The sequence below is a fragment of the Danio rerio genome, chromosome 2 (genome assembly GCF_049306965.1).
Source record: "Danio rerio strain Tuebingen ecotype United States chromosome 2, GRCz12tu, whole genome shotgun sequence".
Lineage (NCBI taxonomy): Eukaryota > Metazoa > Chordata > Actinopteri > Cypriniformes > Danionidae > Danio > Danio rerio.
In genome coordinates, this window is record NC_133177.1 from 8,614,759 (window position 1) to 8,630,000 (window position 15,242).

Below are 15,242 nucleotides of genomic sequence, written 5' to 3' on the forward strand. Positions count from 1 at the left end.
GCTAGTTGAGTGATTACTACCCATCACAGTTTGATTGACAGAAACAACATAACTAAAGAGAGCAGCAAACAGCAGCGTGAGTGGCTCGTAAAGCGCATGGCAACATGTTTTGACGCGTTCGAACTCTGTTCGAATCCAGCATCTGATGAACTCATTCTTCTTTCCCTCACTACATATCAGATTTTGCATATGAGCATCACATATTATTTGTACATTTATTGAATGGAAATGTTTCCGATTCATGTATGCAAGTTCATCTTCAGATGATGCCTTTATAGCAATGTACGTGCAGTCAATCGCTCTGATTACTTTGGAAAAACCGGCGATCGCTGCAAATTGCGCTTTAATGTTTGGCTGGTCAACTGCATGGTATGGAAATCTTATATACCTGCTAGACAAGCAGTAGTGTAGTGTGCAATTTAACACAATTGCCTACTGGAGTCACCAATGGAAATAAAACAAACACACACAAGAAATGCACGTACACCAGGCATGAAGTTGGCGTGGACCAACGCACATTCTCACGTTTATTTCATCGTTAGTAAATCCAAACGTGATCTTGAAATCTGGCGTACGCTAAGTTTTTGTGCGTATGCAGCATTGATACATGAGGCCCCTGGAGACTTGTTATCATCACCGAACACACTTATTTTTTCTGTGAAATGCAGAAGTCTTCTTTCAATTTGGCATGCGGTATTAAATTCCCTTAAAACAACACTCTCCCACCAGCCCTTACTTCATACTCGCATCCAATGTCTCAGAGTTCGTCACGAGGGCATGAATGCTGAAGAGTTCAAATGTCGAGCTCCAGTTAACGTCAAAACATTGAAAAGTGAAACATAGCATGGTAATGTAACTGTTTATCGATTTATGTATTATAACTTGTCAAACGGGAACTTGAAAGGAACATTTTAAAAGCAGCTCATATTATTGCCTTATTTAAATTAAGATAAATAATTTGATTACTGATGTCTATGTAAACCTCATCAATGATTGTCGTCAATCATCTCTTTCCCTAAATTAAACCTTTTTATTTTGTTGCTAGGACCTTTTGTATAACTGTTTTGTTGATAATATTTTAATCGAACTTTATTCATCTGTTTCAGGTAACTTGAATCAGGATGTGGCACTCTAATGCTTGAACGTAACTTAACCTCCTTTTAAACATGGTGAGAGAGGCTCCTGAAACCAACAGTCTAAACGGGCAACACTGCTGCCAGCATGGACAACTCTTAACTTGAGCGTGATGGGGATGATAATGATAGTATACATCGCAATGATGGAAGAGCTGCATTGACAGAGATTAACCGCACTCACTCTAAGTGCACCGCTGCCAATCAGCATGCTGCGGATATTGTCGCTTAAATTTGGCCGCGTCTACCGATGCGGCAAGTTCCTCTTCATTGTAGCACTTTTTGTCATCCTGCTGATGAACACCCACAACCTGTTTGCCTCATTTCAGAGGAACGAGCTCACAGACCGTCGATTTATAGGCCTCAATAAATGTCCGGCCTGCTTTGGGACTAGCTGGTGCCGCAAGTTCATGAACGGGCAGGTGACCTTCGAGATGTGGGGTCGCCTGCGCTTTCTAGACTTCTTCAACGTAAAGAATGTTTTTTTCGCTCAATACGGAGAACCCAGGGAAGGAACGCGCAGGGTCGTGCTCAAACGCTTGGGTTCCAACCAAGAGCTGGCAGAGATCGATCAGAAGATCTGCAAACGGGCCACTGGAAGGCCTCGCTGTGATCTCATACAGAGTATGTACAAGACTGAGTTTGCCAGACTTAACGGGGATGTAAGACTTCTGACCCCGGAGGTGGTGGAAGGCTGGTCGGATCTAGTGCACTGCCCTTCTCAGAGGCTTCTAGACCGGGTGGTCAGGAGGTACGCCGAAACTAAGGATTCTGGAAGCTTCCTGCTGAAGAACCTAAAGGACACGGAGCGAATGCAGCTGCTGATGACGCTAGCGTTCAACCCCGAGCCGCTGGTGCTGCAGGTATTCACACACTAACCGATAAAACATCTCCTTGAAATGCATTCTCAAGTTGCCGAATCTTTCTTTTGATTCGAAAGCACTGTGTCTGATGCCCGCTTGAAAGTTAAAGGGATTAACGGCGCATCTTTGCATATTTTACAGTTCTGCACAAGGCTGTGTAAATAATAGATACTTTGAGTCTGTCGGTGGTCACTAAGAGATTTCTCTGCTTTTGGCAACCGCGTGCTTGTCCTCAAGAATTCCCGCTTACATAAGCCAAAGGCATTTGTTATTCCATAAGCATATTCAGTTTACATTAAAGATTCTGAGGAGATATACCAAAAGCTTGACCCAAGCATGTTTGTGATATGTTTGGATATGTGATCTTCATATTAAATTATATTAGACGTTTGTCAATAAAAATAACAATTCTTCATCTTGGAATTATAAGGTTCTATCTGCTTTCTGAATGATTTTGAGATAATGAGCTTTACAGTTTTTGCATTTTATAGCAGTTTGTGTGTAACATTTTTTTTTATTTTTATAAAAAGTCTTGAAATGTAAACAACTTGTTAAAAAAAACATCCCATGATGTAAATAAGTTGTCATTTAATAAGAATATATCAATAACTAATTTTGACAAAAAATGTCAAATAGAACCTTATAATTCTAAGATGACGAATTCATATTCTTCCTATTATTCACTTTTTTAGGGTCTCACATCAGCAATAATGCAAATTAACTTTTGGATAAAGGGTGCTGTTTCACCCTCTTAACCCATTTTAATTGGATCTTTATACTATAGTAATTTAAATGCATAGTTTACCCTAAAATAAACTTTTTGTCAATAATTACTCTTCCTTATGTAGGCATGGGCTGTTATAAGTTTCTGACGGTATAATAACCTTGGATAAAAATATTACGGTTTTACAGTATTGCGATTTCTACTCTAAAAAATATTCATTTTCGAAAATGAAGCGTGGCCGCAGCTGGAAAACAATGTTTTAATGAATTGCACATCACTTCAGTAGGAGTCGTGAATTCATTTAGCTAAACTGCGACATGGTCGTCTTGCGGAAATATTACAAACGATCCATCAGGTAATGTTTTTCCCCCCTCTCTCTTTTGGTAAAGCGCTGTCAACAAATATTCTTCCTCCATATCCCATAATGCACAGCGCATCGGCCTACGGCAGTTGGATTAGTCCGAAAGGCACAGTACTTTTTGCGGTTGGGTCTGTTTTAGTTCGGATCATATTCTCACCACAAACGAACCGCTCCAGGGTTCGTCTTGAAGAGGTGGTCTTGGTACGCTTTTTTGGTCCGCTTTTGGTGCGCACTCGAATACGATTGCTGCATTCACACCTGTCTAAACGAACCGCACCAAGAGGGAAAGCGAACTCTAGTGCGATTCAACCGAACTAAATAAGGCAGGTGTGAAGGCACCCATAGATATAATCCAGCAAACATAAATGGCTTCACTGGCAGTTTCCTCACAGTATCGAATATCAGTGCTGTTTTTAGTATCGTATCGAAGTTAGAAATTCTATTAGTCTAATTATTGTGACAATACGACTTAAAACATACTGATTATAACATTCGAAAAGTAAACTTTTGGATTCATAGGACCTTTAAAAAGTTTAAATAGGTGTTTGTGGTATTATAAAGTGCCCCTCGATATCATAGTTGTATGTTTATTATCACAGTATATTGAATTATTCAGAATATATCTGATCAGCAAAAAACAAGTGTACCAAAGCGACTTACTAAGTGGCATTTAGATAAATTCACACAGACTGTTTAATATTGCTGGATGATGAAATACATTTACACATCATGAAGTAACATCTAGAAGATGCGTCTCACATGCTCTATTTCTCCTGTATGTTTTTGTTGTGTTTTCATTCACACCAATGAGAGTCCTTGACTGCTCTTTTTTTTTTTTGCACCCCTCAGTCCGGCATTGATTTTTAGACCCAGCTAATCTATTCCAATTTCTTTGCGATTGACCCAGCTTGTCGAAGGCCTGGGCAAACAAAAGGACATCTCTGTGAGAGCAGCCAATATCCGTTCTCACCTCCCATCATTCACTCCATCTGCCACACCTCAAGCATTTTTCCGTGATAAAGGCAATCTGATCTCGCTCTCCGGAGAGCAAACCGCTCGATTTGATTAGCAACATACAGTTTAGCCCCCCCTCTTTTTTTTTGCCCTGCAACCTCGGGAGCATTTCGGTCAACCTAATGAAATGTCATTAGTTTGCTGTGGATGCTGCTAATGAATTGGCTCCTAATCCATAGATGCGATTAAGTGTGATCTTCACCAGCGTTTCCTCTTTCTTCTCCTGCTGAAAACATGATGTTAAAGCTAACAGATGCTTGTCCTTTCAGAATGCACTAAATGATTCATCACACTTCCTGGAGCTAAGAAAAGCTAGTTTGTTTTTTCTTCCTCTAGTTTGCCAGAAGTTATAGCAAGCTTTTGCGGTTTCATAAGGCAGGAAAAATCTGCTTTCCAGTTGTTGTTTTTTTTTACTGTTTCGGGAACCTGATGCAGCTGCCTTGCTGTCAGTCAGTGTGTAAGAATAAGCTTCCTATGGCTTTCAAAGCACCATAACATAAGGGCTGCCCAAACCTGGAGAAATAAAGTGATGCAATATAATAGTCATACAGTGTATAAGTGTGTAAAATACTGTAAAATTAGATTTAAAACAATATATTTTAAATAACATATTAAAAGTTGCAACATTGCAAAAATAAGGATCTTTTCTTTTGTGTTGACACAACCGAGTCAATTTAGTTATTGCAGAAAACAAATGTATTTATTGGTTGTTCTGCCATTCTATCGGGGTTGTTGATTGGATGGAGGCAGATCTGAATACAAGCTTGCAGGATGGCAAACATTTCATGGTGAAAACAATCTGTGGTCACTTAAGACATGCAAAAAAGGATGCACAGGTTTCTGCACTAACATTGCATTTGAACCAGCTTTCTTGCCTTTTTCTAAGGCTGTGCGATTAATTGAAATCGCATCAAAAACACGAATTGGACATGCACGATTTCTAAATCGCCTTACACCATGATTTTCCCATAGTATGGTATTTAAACAATCTTAAACAGAGCATGAGAACAGGGGACTGAGGGCGTACTCGCACTACAGTTGCCTTGGACCTGGCCGTCCCCCCTCCTATCTCCCCCATTGGCCTGCACTTACATTACATTCGGGCCTGGGCGCGCTTACATCACCGAGATGCGGCAGGGAAGGGTGAGAAGGGTGCACGATGTAGCCTATTTGAGGACCCGAAGGGAGACGCAAGATTACCAAGAGATTATCATTCATTTGCGGGCATCCGGAGACTCACGAAACTTCCTGCCCTTCTCCTGATTCTCTCTTCATATAGCTGTATGCCTATTACATATCCATAAAACACAGTGATATAACCACGCTCGGATCGGATTGCTTTAACATATTAAAAGTTGCAACATTGCAAAAATAAGGATCTTTTCTTTTGTGTTGACACAACCGAGTCAATTTAGTTATTGCAGAAAACAAATGTATTTATTGGTTGTTCTGCCATTCTATCGGGGTTGTTGATTGGATGGAGGCAGATCTGAATACAAGCTTGCAGGATGGCAAACATTTCATGGTGAAAACAAACTGTGGTCACTTAAGACATGCAAAAAAGGATGTACAGGTTTCTGCACTAACATTGCATTTGAACCAGTTTTCTTGGCTTTTTTCTAAGGCTGTGTGATTAATTGAAATCGCATCAAAAACACGAATTGGACATGCATGATTTCTAAATCACCTTACAGCATGATTTTCCCATAGTATGGTATTTAAACAATCTTAAACAGAGCATGAGAACAGGAGACTGAGGGCGTACTCGCACTACAGTTGCCTTGAACCTGGCCGTCCCCCCTCCCATCTCCCCCGACGGCCCGCACTCACATTACATTCGGGCCTGGGCGCGTTTACATCACCGAGATGCGGTGGGGAAGGGTGGGAAGGGTGAGAAGGGTGCGTGACGTGGACTATTTGAAGACCGGGAGGGAGACACAAGATTACCAAGAGATTATCATTCGTTTGCCGGCATTCGGAGACTCGCGAAACTTCTCGCCCTACTCGTAATTCTCTCTTCATATAGCCGTATGCCTATTACATATCCATAAAAAACAGTGCTATAACCGCGCTCGGATCGGATTGCTTTAACATATTAAAAGTTGCAACATTGCAAAAATAAGGATCTTTACTTTTGTGTTGACAAAACCGAGTCAATTTAGTTATTGCAGAAAACAAATGTATTTATTGGTTGTTCTGCCATTCTATCGAGGTTGTTGATTGAATGGAGGCAGATCTGAATACAAGCTTGCAGGATGGCAAACATTTCATGGTGAAAACAAACTGTGGTCACTTAAGACATGCAAAAAATTACGTACAGGTTTCTGCACTAACATTGCATTTGAACCAGCTTTCTTGGCTTTTTTCTAAGGCTGTGTGATTAATTGAAATCGCATCAAAACACGAATTGGACTTGCATGATTTCTAAATCACCTTACAGCATGATTTTCCCATAGTATGGTATTTAAACAATCTTAAACAGAGCACGAGAACAGGAGACTGAGGGCGTACTCGCACTACAGTTGCCTTGAACCTGGCCGTCCCCCCTCCCATCTCCCCCGACGGCCCGCACTCACATTACATTCGCGCCTGGGTGCGCTTTCATCACCGAGATGCGGTGGGGAAGGGTGAGAAGGCTGCGCGACGTAGCCTATTTGAGGACCGGAAGACGCGAGATTACCAAGAGATTATCATTCGTTTGCCGGCATCCGGAGACTCGCGAAACTTCCCGCCCTACTCATAATTCTCTCTTCGTATGCCTATTACATATCCATAAAACACAGTGATATAACCGTGCTCCAGAGTTCGTTTCCATCGAGCCGAGACAACCTCTTTTAAGCGATCTTGGAGCGATTGATTTGGCGCGGATCTGAGCGCTATTGGTGGTTTCACATATGCCAAACGAACCACGCTAACTGGGCAAACGAGACTGATTCCGAAACAAAAGTGTAGGTGTGAAAGCACCACTAGCCTTTAAATTGGCCAACACACTAAAGAAAATAAGTATTTCTTTTGGCCTACAATGAGCATTCTTTTTAGGCCTCGTTTACACTAATGCGTTTTCGTTTTAAAACGCATAAGTTTTGCTATGGTTATGCCATCCGTCCAGACTACGCCGGAGTTCTCGAGCGTTGAAAACGGAGCGTTTTGAAAATGCTGGAGAGGCCTTTTTTATTCTGAAACGCTGCAGCTCCATCTTAGTGTGGATGAGGAAAAACGGAGACATCTGAAAACGGAGGCGGGACTGCTGAGATTCGCTACCTGATTGGGGCTTTTGTGTCATTGCCTTCGTCACTGTATCCTTCCCTTATTCGTCAAGCCTCTATCACATGACTAAAACACATGGCTTTGACGCTACCGGAAGACAGTACTGTAAACAACAACATGGACAGAAATGGGAGCGTTGTTTGCACTATTGTCTGTTTTAATCGCCATTGTGCAGTTATTCATTTGTTACGTTTAGTAACAACTCGACCTCGTCGTCTGTCCACAAAAATACCTCTCTTGCTTTCTTTGCCATCGCATTTAATGTTCAACCGGCGTTTGTTGACTAACAATAACCAAATGCCTAGCCAGACGCATGTTTTTTGTTTATACTAGAACGCGCATGCCCAGAGTGCGCGAATGGTCACGTGATATACGTTTTTGGTGGCGTAGTGTGGACGAAGATATGTTCAGAGACGCTAGGTAAAAAGCTAGTTTGGACACAGATCGTTTTTGATCTAAAACGCAGTTTTAAAACCAAAACGCACTGGTGTAAACGGGGCCTTAGACTGCCGGCTGGCCTGACCGCTGTCAAAATACACTCTTTTTAACTTCTCCATCATCATTTGTTTTACCTTTGCAGCGATGGATTTTAAAGTTGTAAAAAAACTATTTGATTACTTTCTTGCGCTTATCGAAATGCATCACATGACTATTCATTTACTGCGCAAGCCAAGCCGCGTCTGACCCCATCAAAAATGATAGAAATTAAACCCGAACCCGTCAGGTCCCATCGGGTTTGGGCAAAGATCTTCAGCTCTATTATGAACAGCCTATCAACACCTAATATGTGCACACAAGCCATGCGACTCCATTGGAAATAACACACTTGCTTGTGCAAAAGTCGCAATATGCGATTGACCCTTAGTTAATAGCCTCAACCATAGTTAATTCGGTGTGTGTGCATATAAGCCTTGCTGTAAAGGCGCACAGTTGGCATAACTTTGTTTATTCCGTGCAGAAAAGCGGGGTTGAGAAGCCTTTACGATTAGTTAACCGTGACAAAGTAAAGCGTCTCTAGCCTCGTTATTGTGTCCTTAACTTGCATTTCACAAGCATGTTGTTTGTCTGTAAGTGTAAGTCATTCAAATGGAAGGTTTCTACACTAACATTACATTTGAATCAGGTTTGTTGGCTTCTTTCTCAATTTACTGCTTGTTTACACTAAACTTCTATAGGTTAAAAAAAACCATTTGGTTGCTTTCCTTTGCCCACCGCAGAATGGATCTGGAGTCACTCAAGCTCAGATTTTTGTGGTCTCTGTATTTTTAGGTTGGAGTTACAAAGAAAGAGACTAATTTGTTGTTTTAAGGGTTGATGGGAGCGCTGCGCTCAAGGGAAAAAAATATCCTATAGAGCCTGAGACAAGCAAGACAGTGAGAGGATTACAAAATCAGCGTGTAACAACAATTCTAATGGCCCACAAGGTTTGTCCACTGGCATTTTTACTACTATTTTTAGCCGTAAAGGTCAGGAACGCAATTTGTTCCCCTTAGCCCCGTTATTGTGTCAGATTGTTGTGAAATGTGTCCTCTGGAAATAAAAAAAAAAAAAAAGCTGCTGCGCTTGACTTTGTGCTTGCATTGCTCGTGCCTCCTTCCTCCATTGAGAACGTGGCCCATCTGCTCGCTCGGGCTGAGAATAGCACAGGCAGAGCCCTGAGGGTCACGTCCATCACAGCATTAATCTTGTACACAGCCCAGTGTGTGTGTGTGTGCGCGCGGCGCTCGCCTCCTCTCCCTTCACCTGACAATGAGGTTATTATGAGGTTGCCATGCCCCGAGCAGCTTTCTAAACAGTCCCAGAGCTGACAGGAGTCAACTGCTGTTTGTGTGTAAGGCTTTTCACAAACAAGACTGTGCACTGCAAGGTTGTTATCAAGGACATGCCTATTATTTAGTGCGTGTAAACAGGTGAACTTTGAAAAGATTTACATTTTTTTGGGGGTGGATGGTGTTTGGCGTAGTCTTAAAAGTGTGTTCTAAGGGAAATTTAATTTAGGTTGTCGAAGTGTTTTAAAGTGTGATGCTGAATGAAAAATGTGGAGTGCTAAAAGTGTAATTACTGTTTTATGTTAACTGAATATCTAAAAAATGTATTCAATTATTTATTTAATTTTTGGACCGGAGATGATTTAGGGTGCTGAAGTGACTTCGCTGAATGTTTAATGTTTGTCGAAGGATTTTTTTTTAAATTTTACATATTTATTTAACAATTTTTTTTATTTAAAAATGCTAATTAAGTGGTTATAGTGTGCAATATGGCGGCTTGATTTATATAAGGCTGAATGATTTATATCAGTGTTTCTCAAACTGGTGGTTTGCGACCCAAAAGTGGGAACATTTTCAGTGGGTCGCGGAGTGTGTGATCAAAAAAACAACAAAGGTTTAATTTTTAACTAATTTTGACTTTTATTTTGAAATGTGTGCACGACAACCCTACTGTTTGTTGTGAAATTTAGTTATAAAAGTTTAATTATTGCATCTAATATATCAAAGCGCAAGTACGACCCTGAATATGTAAAGCATGGATTGACGACAAAAAAAAGACTTAAAGCCTCAGTGTGTCATAAGTAGCGAAGTGCTCTCACAAGAGAGCATGAAACATTTTAAATTAAGACGACATTTAGAAACCAGACAACATGTTTTATTAACAGTTCAGTTTAGTTCATAGTAACTGAACCTTTTGCTTACCATAACCACTGTTTACAGTATTTGTCGTTTTTACTTTGTAATATTTCTATAATTTGATACATTTTGTTAAATGACAGCCATAAAATATTGTTTATTTGTAAGTCTTGGTGATTTTCTTATGATTTATCTGTCACTATTTGTGTATGTTAACAAATAAATACAAATTTTGGAGATTTTAATGTTTCCCCATTCAGACAGAATGCCCGAGCATGCTGCCCGTGAGGCTTTTCAAAGATGACCACCAAGAAAAATAACTTTCCTTAAAGGGACTTTTTAAAAAAAAAAACATGGCAATGAAAACAATACTGTTGGATGCAGACGTTATATTCATATTAACAGCTAACATATGTAAATATAAATATACAGAAGCAGAAAAAGTAAATGCTAATAATATTAAACATTATTTAATCTTGCACCTTCATGCTTACACCTATGAAAAGGTCTTAACATTTCCAGTCTTAGTGTGAGTCTCTAATATATATATATATATATATATATATATATATATATATATATATATATATATATATATATATATATTTTTTTTTTTTTTTTTTTTTTTTTTTCTGCTGACAGCTCAGTTCCCCCTGTATCCTGTCATTCTTCCTCTGTAGCTGTCAAGCTTTTGTCTTGCAGACCAGCTGACAGATTCATTGCATCGTGGATTGCGCTGGTGTGAGTTTGGTTTTAGTTTATCCTGATGGATATTGATTTTACATTTAAAACTGCATATATTTGAGTGTCTTGTAGTCTCTCCAGCACTAAGCAGGTGCTGATAAATTGTAGATGACTTTGTTACTTTGTCACTTTCTGAATTTGAACAGAGTTTCATCACTCTAGTATGCGCAGTGTATACATTTTGATGGCTACATTTTGAAACTTTTTTTATACTATATTATGGTGCAATGCTTTGTCCTAGGGGTGTGCAATATGTTGAAATGATTCAAATATTGCTACTGTGCATATTGTAGTGTACAGTACATTTCCTAATGGTTTGCAGTAAATGAGGAATTTAATACCAAAGTATCTTGGTGTGCCACGGCATGCCTTTTGTCATCATTTGTAGTTGTAGATGGATGTTTAGATGAATATTTTAGAACATAAAAAGTATTTATACTGTGCGATTTATGAATAAAAATATAAAGCTAGGATCAGGAATTGATCCAGCAAAATAAGTTATGAATAAATGTATTATCAGTATTAATGACTTTATCTGTTAAATAATACACTCATTGGCCACTTTATTCGGTACACCTAATAGTACCGAGTTGCACCCCCTTTATATATATATATATATATATATATATATATATATATATATATATATATATATATATATATATATATATATATATATATAAATATATATATATATAAATAAATATAAATATATATATATATATATATATATATATATATATATATATATATATATATATATATATAAATATAAATATATATATATATATATATATATATATATATATATATATATATATATATATATATATATATATATATATATATATATATATATAACAAAAAAAAGTTCATCCAATTAAATAGAGCCGGGCCGACATCTCATAATTACGATTAGATCAATCTGTCTGCCAGCAAATGCAGATTTGAACAACTGCGCAACCTTTTGTACGCAGCTCCACCGACCGCCGCGCGTTCACGAGAGAGAGAGAGCACACGCGCGATCGGTAAAAACATGCTGAATCAAAACTTTTTAAAAACCTGAAACAATATTGTTGTTACCTTTGCACGCTGGAGAAAGGATGACACAATGGCTGAAGGATTTCTCTTAGACAGGTAATGTTCTGTTTTAAAACTGTTTTAGCTTCATGCAAAATGTAACATTAGATGTTGTTACAAATGGGTTATATCATTTTCACAGAAGTTTTGTTCACCCACTAAAATCTTCCGATTGATGATATTGATAAGACTATTTTCAGTTTCATAAGGGACCTTTTACAGCATTGATAATGTAGATTTTAATTAGTTTAACAACAAAACTCAAGTAAATACCGCTATTCCGCTTAGTCTCTCTCTATATTGTTTACCATGCAACTCTAAATATTTGCTCTGAAATAGCCTGTCAGTTTGGCTTGCACGCTGCCGGACAAGAACTAGTCGCTTTTAACACATGAGAGAGGGTTCTTTTGCTGTGCTCGTGTTTAAGGAGGCGTGGCTCTAGACGGCAGGGGAGGGACTGTGATTCAGAGCTTTATGCTAAGCTGTTAGCATTATGGAAGATCACCTACTACTCCTTTAAGCACATATTTCAGGCCACTTTACTTTTACTTAAGCACAAAAGTGTAGTCAGTACTACAACTTTTACCAGAATCAATTTGAACATGAGTATCTCTAACTTTACTTGAGTAAAGCACGTGTGTACTTTTGCCATCTCTGCCAACATATACATTTTACTTTGTGAAACCAGCGGAAACCTTGATCTTAAATTTGTCTTCAATATCCATACTTTATTGTGCATAAAGTCATTTAGTAGAGGAAGGGAACTTATCAGAAGACATTACAGACTGGATTTAAGCCAGGATTACCCACATGAGCATCAGTGGTTGGACCAAAACGTGCCCATATTTATAGAATAGCACTGCTGTATTTTTTACTAGTTTGTCACTTAGAGCATAGCCATCTGTGCAGAGTCGATATTCCCTCCTCACCCTTCAGCTTTAGTTTGACAGACTATATAATTGCAGAGATGGAGAGCAAACTGTAGACTTAAGAGATTTATAACCCAAATGCATGACGCTCCTAGTTGTTAGTTGTTGAAGATTTGTGTTTGAAGATGTATTTAAGGAAACTGCAGTGCAGATGAAATTACTGGGATATTATCTGATGCTGCCAGAGGTTGAGACTCTTGGCCGTTAGTAATCCAACTAACTCTCAAATTCTGGAATTGGCCCTATCAAGTTTGGAAGCAGCCTTTGGGTTTCTTGCCCAGATCTCATTAAAGTGTCCACTACAGTAACTATGGTTGGACTGATACCAAAGTTTTAGCATCAGGAAAGCGCCAGGCCCTTGGTATTGATGCTAAATTGGTGCCTCGACACCAACAGATGGTTGACCACCAAATATATGATCTGCAGTACTTGCTAACCCTTTAAAATTCACTTCCTACATTCTCTTATTTTAGTTTCTGTTTTAGTTTTGCTGGTGTTACAGCTAACATTAAATAATTTTTATTATGCCGAATTAATCACTCTAGGTTGACTTATTTGTATGTATTGAATTATAATGCACCACCAACATGGAATTACTTTCAAGCTGCTCTCACCATGAAACATATTGTATTAGAATGTGAAAGATTAAGTGCCATTAGACAAGATTTTTATAATGTAAACACTTTAGATGTTAAAAAAAAGTATCACGATGGTGAATTTTAGGTTAATGATCAAATATTGAATTAAAAAATCATATTTAACTTTTAATATACAGTTTTAGTCAATTTTATTTATTTATTTCTATTTATATATTTGTTTGTGTATCATTTCTTATTGAGATATGAACTTGTCATGTAATGTTTTTATGTATATTAATATTGCTTGAATAAATAAAATGAATAATAGTAATTAAACTGAATAATATTAATTAAAAAATAATGAAAAAGATAAACTGACAATAATCTTCTTCATCATCTTGTTGTTGTTGTTGTTATTTATAGTAATGTATGAAGCTCTGTGATACATTTAATTTAAATGTGATTTTCTTTAAAATGTTGATATTTTTTTGACCCTTCGATTTCCAGATTTTAATTAAATGTCCTAATAAATAAAATAAAAAAAAATTTTCTTATAATTTTTTTTTTTTAATGTAGACAGTTTGGAAATCTCTCACTATAATTATATCTTAACGGAATTTTGGGGTAAAAATATTTATTGCTAAGAGATTAATTTGTCCTCTTTTAGCCTAAAATTTTATCTTCCCCAAGATTTAGATTATGTTTTGAACCCTCAGATTCCCAGATTTTAATGAAACGTTTTAATTTAAAAAAGTATTTTATGGCCAAAAATTGATACATTTTTAGTAAAGGTTTCAACAATTCAGTATATGTCCCACTATAATTATATCAAAACTGATTTTTGGGATCATAAAATTTATTGCTAAAAAAAACTTAATTTTGACTCTTTAAACATTAAAGGTGGTTTTATTTAATATTTAGATTATTTTTGAACCCTCAGTTTCCAGATTTTCATCAAATGTGTGAGTTAAAAAAAAAGTTTTTCTTTTATGCCAAAAATTATTAAAATATTAAAATGTCAATTTTTATTATTATTATTATTATTATTATTATTTTGTAAGTGTCCCACTATAATTATATAAAAATTAAATTGGGGGTCATAAAATTCATTGCTAAGAGCTTAATTTAGCCTCTTTAAACTTTAAAGGTGATTTTCCTCTATTTAGATTATTTTTTAACCCTCCAATTCCAGATTTAATTAAACGTGTTAATTAAAAAGTTCTGTTTTTCTTTTATGCCAAAAATCATTAAATTTAGTACAAATTTCAACAATTTGTAAATGTCCTACTATAAATAAATCAAAACTGAATTTTGGAATCATAATATTCATTGCTAAAAGCTTAATTTTTACTCTTTAAACTTTAAAGGCGATTGTCTACAATACTTTATTATTTTTTAAACATCAGATTCCAGATGTTTGATTTTAATTTAAGGTGTTAATGAAAAATTTCTGTTTTTCTTTTATGCCAGAAATCATTAAATAGTTTAACAAATTTTAACTTTTTTTAAAGCCTCAGATTTTCAAACAGTTGTTCCTTAGCCTGATGTTGTCTTATCCTAACAAACAATATATCAATGGAAAGCTTATTATCCATTTTTAGATTATGTTTAAGCCCCAATTTATTAAAAACTTACAATTATGATTGGTCTCATGGTCCAGAGTCACATTTAATGTATTGAATTCATATAAAATGTAATAAAATTAAAGCTAACAAACATACTTTTGTTGTTATTATTTATTATTATTTTTAAAATTTATTTATTTATAATTATTTATTAATTTATTGTATATTTTTTCCATTTATTCATTTATTATTCTTTATTTATTATTATTTATTAATTAAAAAATTTGTTGTTGTTGTTGTTGTTGTTGTTGTTGTTGTTATTATTATTATTGTTATTTTTGTTATTGATATTTTATGCAG

At 36.7% G+C, this 15,242-nt stretch overlaps 1 protein-coding gene across 4 annotated transcripts in view; it reads left to right on the forward strand.

The window, feature by feature from the left end:
• The window catches only part of dipk2aa (divergent protein kinase domain 2Aa), a 57,409-nt gene that overhangs the window by 12,330 nt on the left and 29,837 nt on the right, over nucleotides 1-15,242 (forward strand). For all 4 annotated transcript variants that reach the window (XR_012386935.1, XR_012386934.1, XR_012386936.1 and 1 more), the window contains 1 exon segment: nucleotides 1,107-1,996. Coding sequence is in view for 1 of the 4 variants with exons in the window: in NM_001007436.1 (NP_001007437.1) it covers nucleotides 1,343-1,996 (654 nt within the window). In the remaining 3 variants the exon portion in view is untranslated.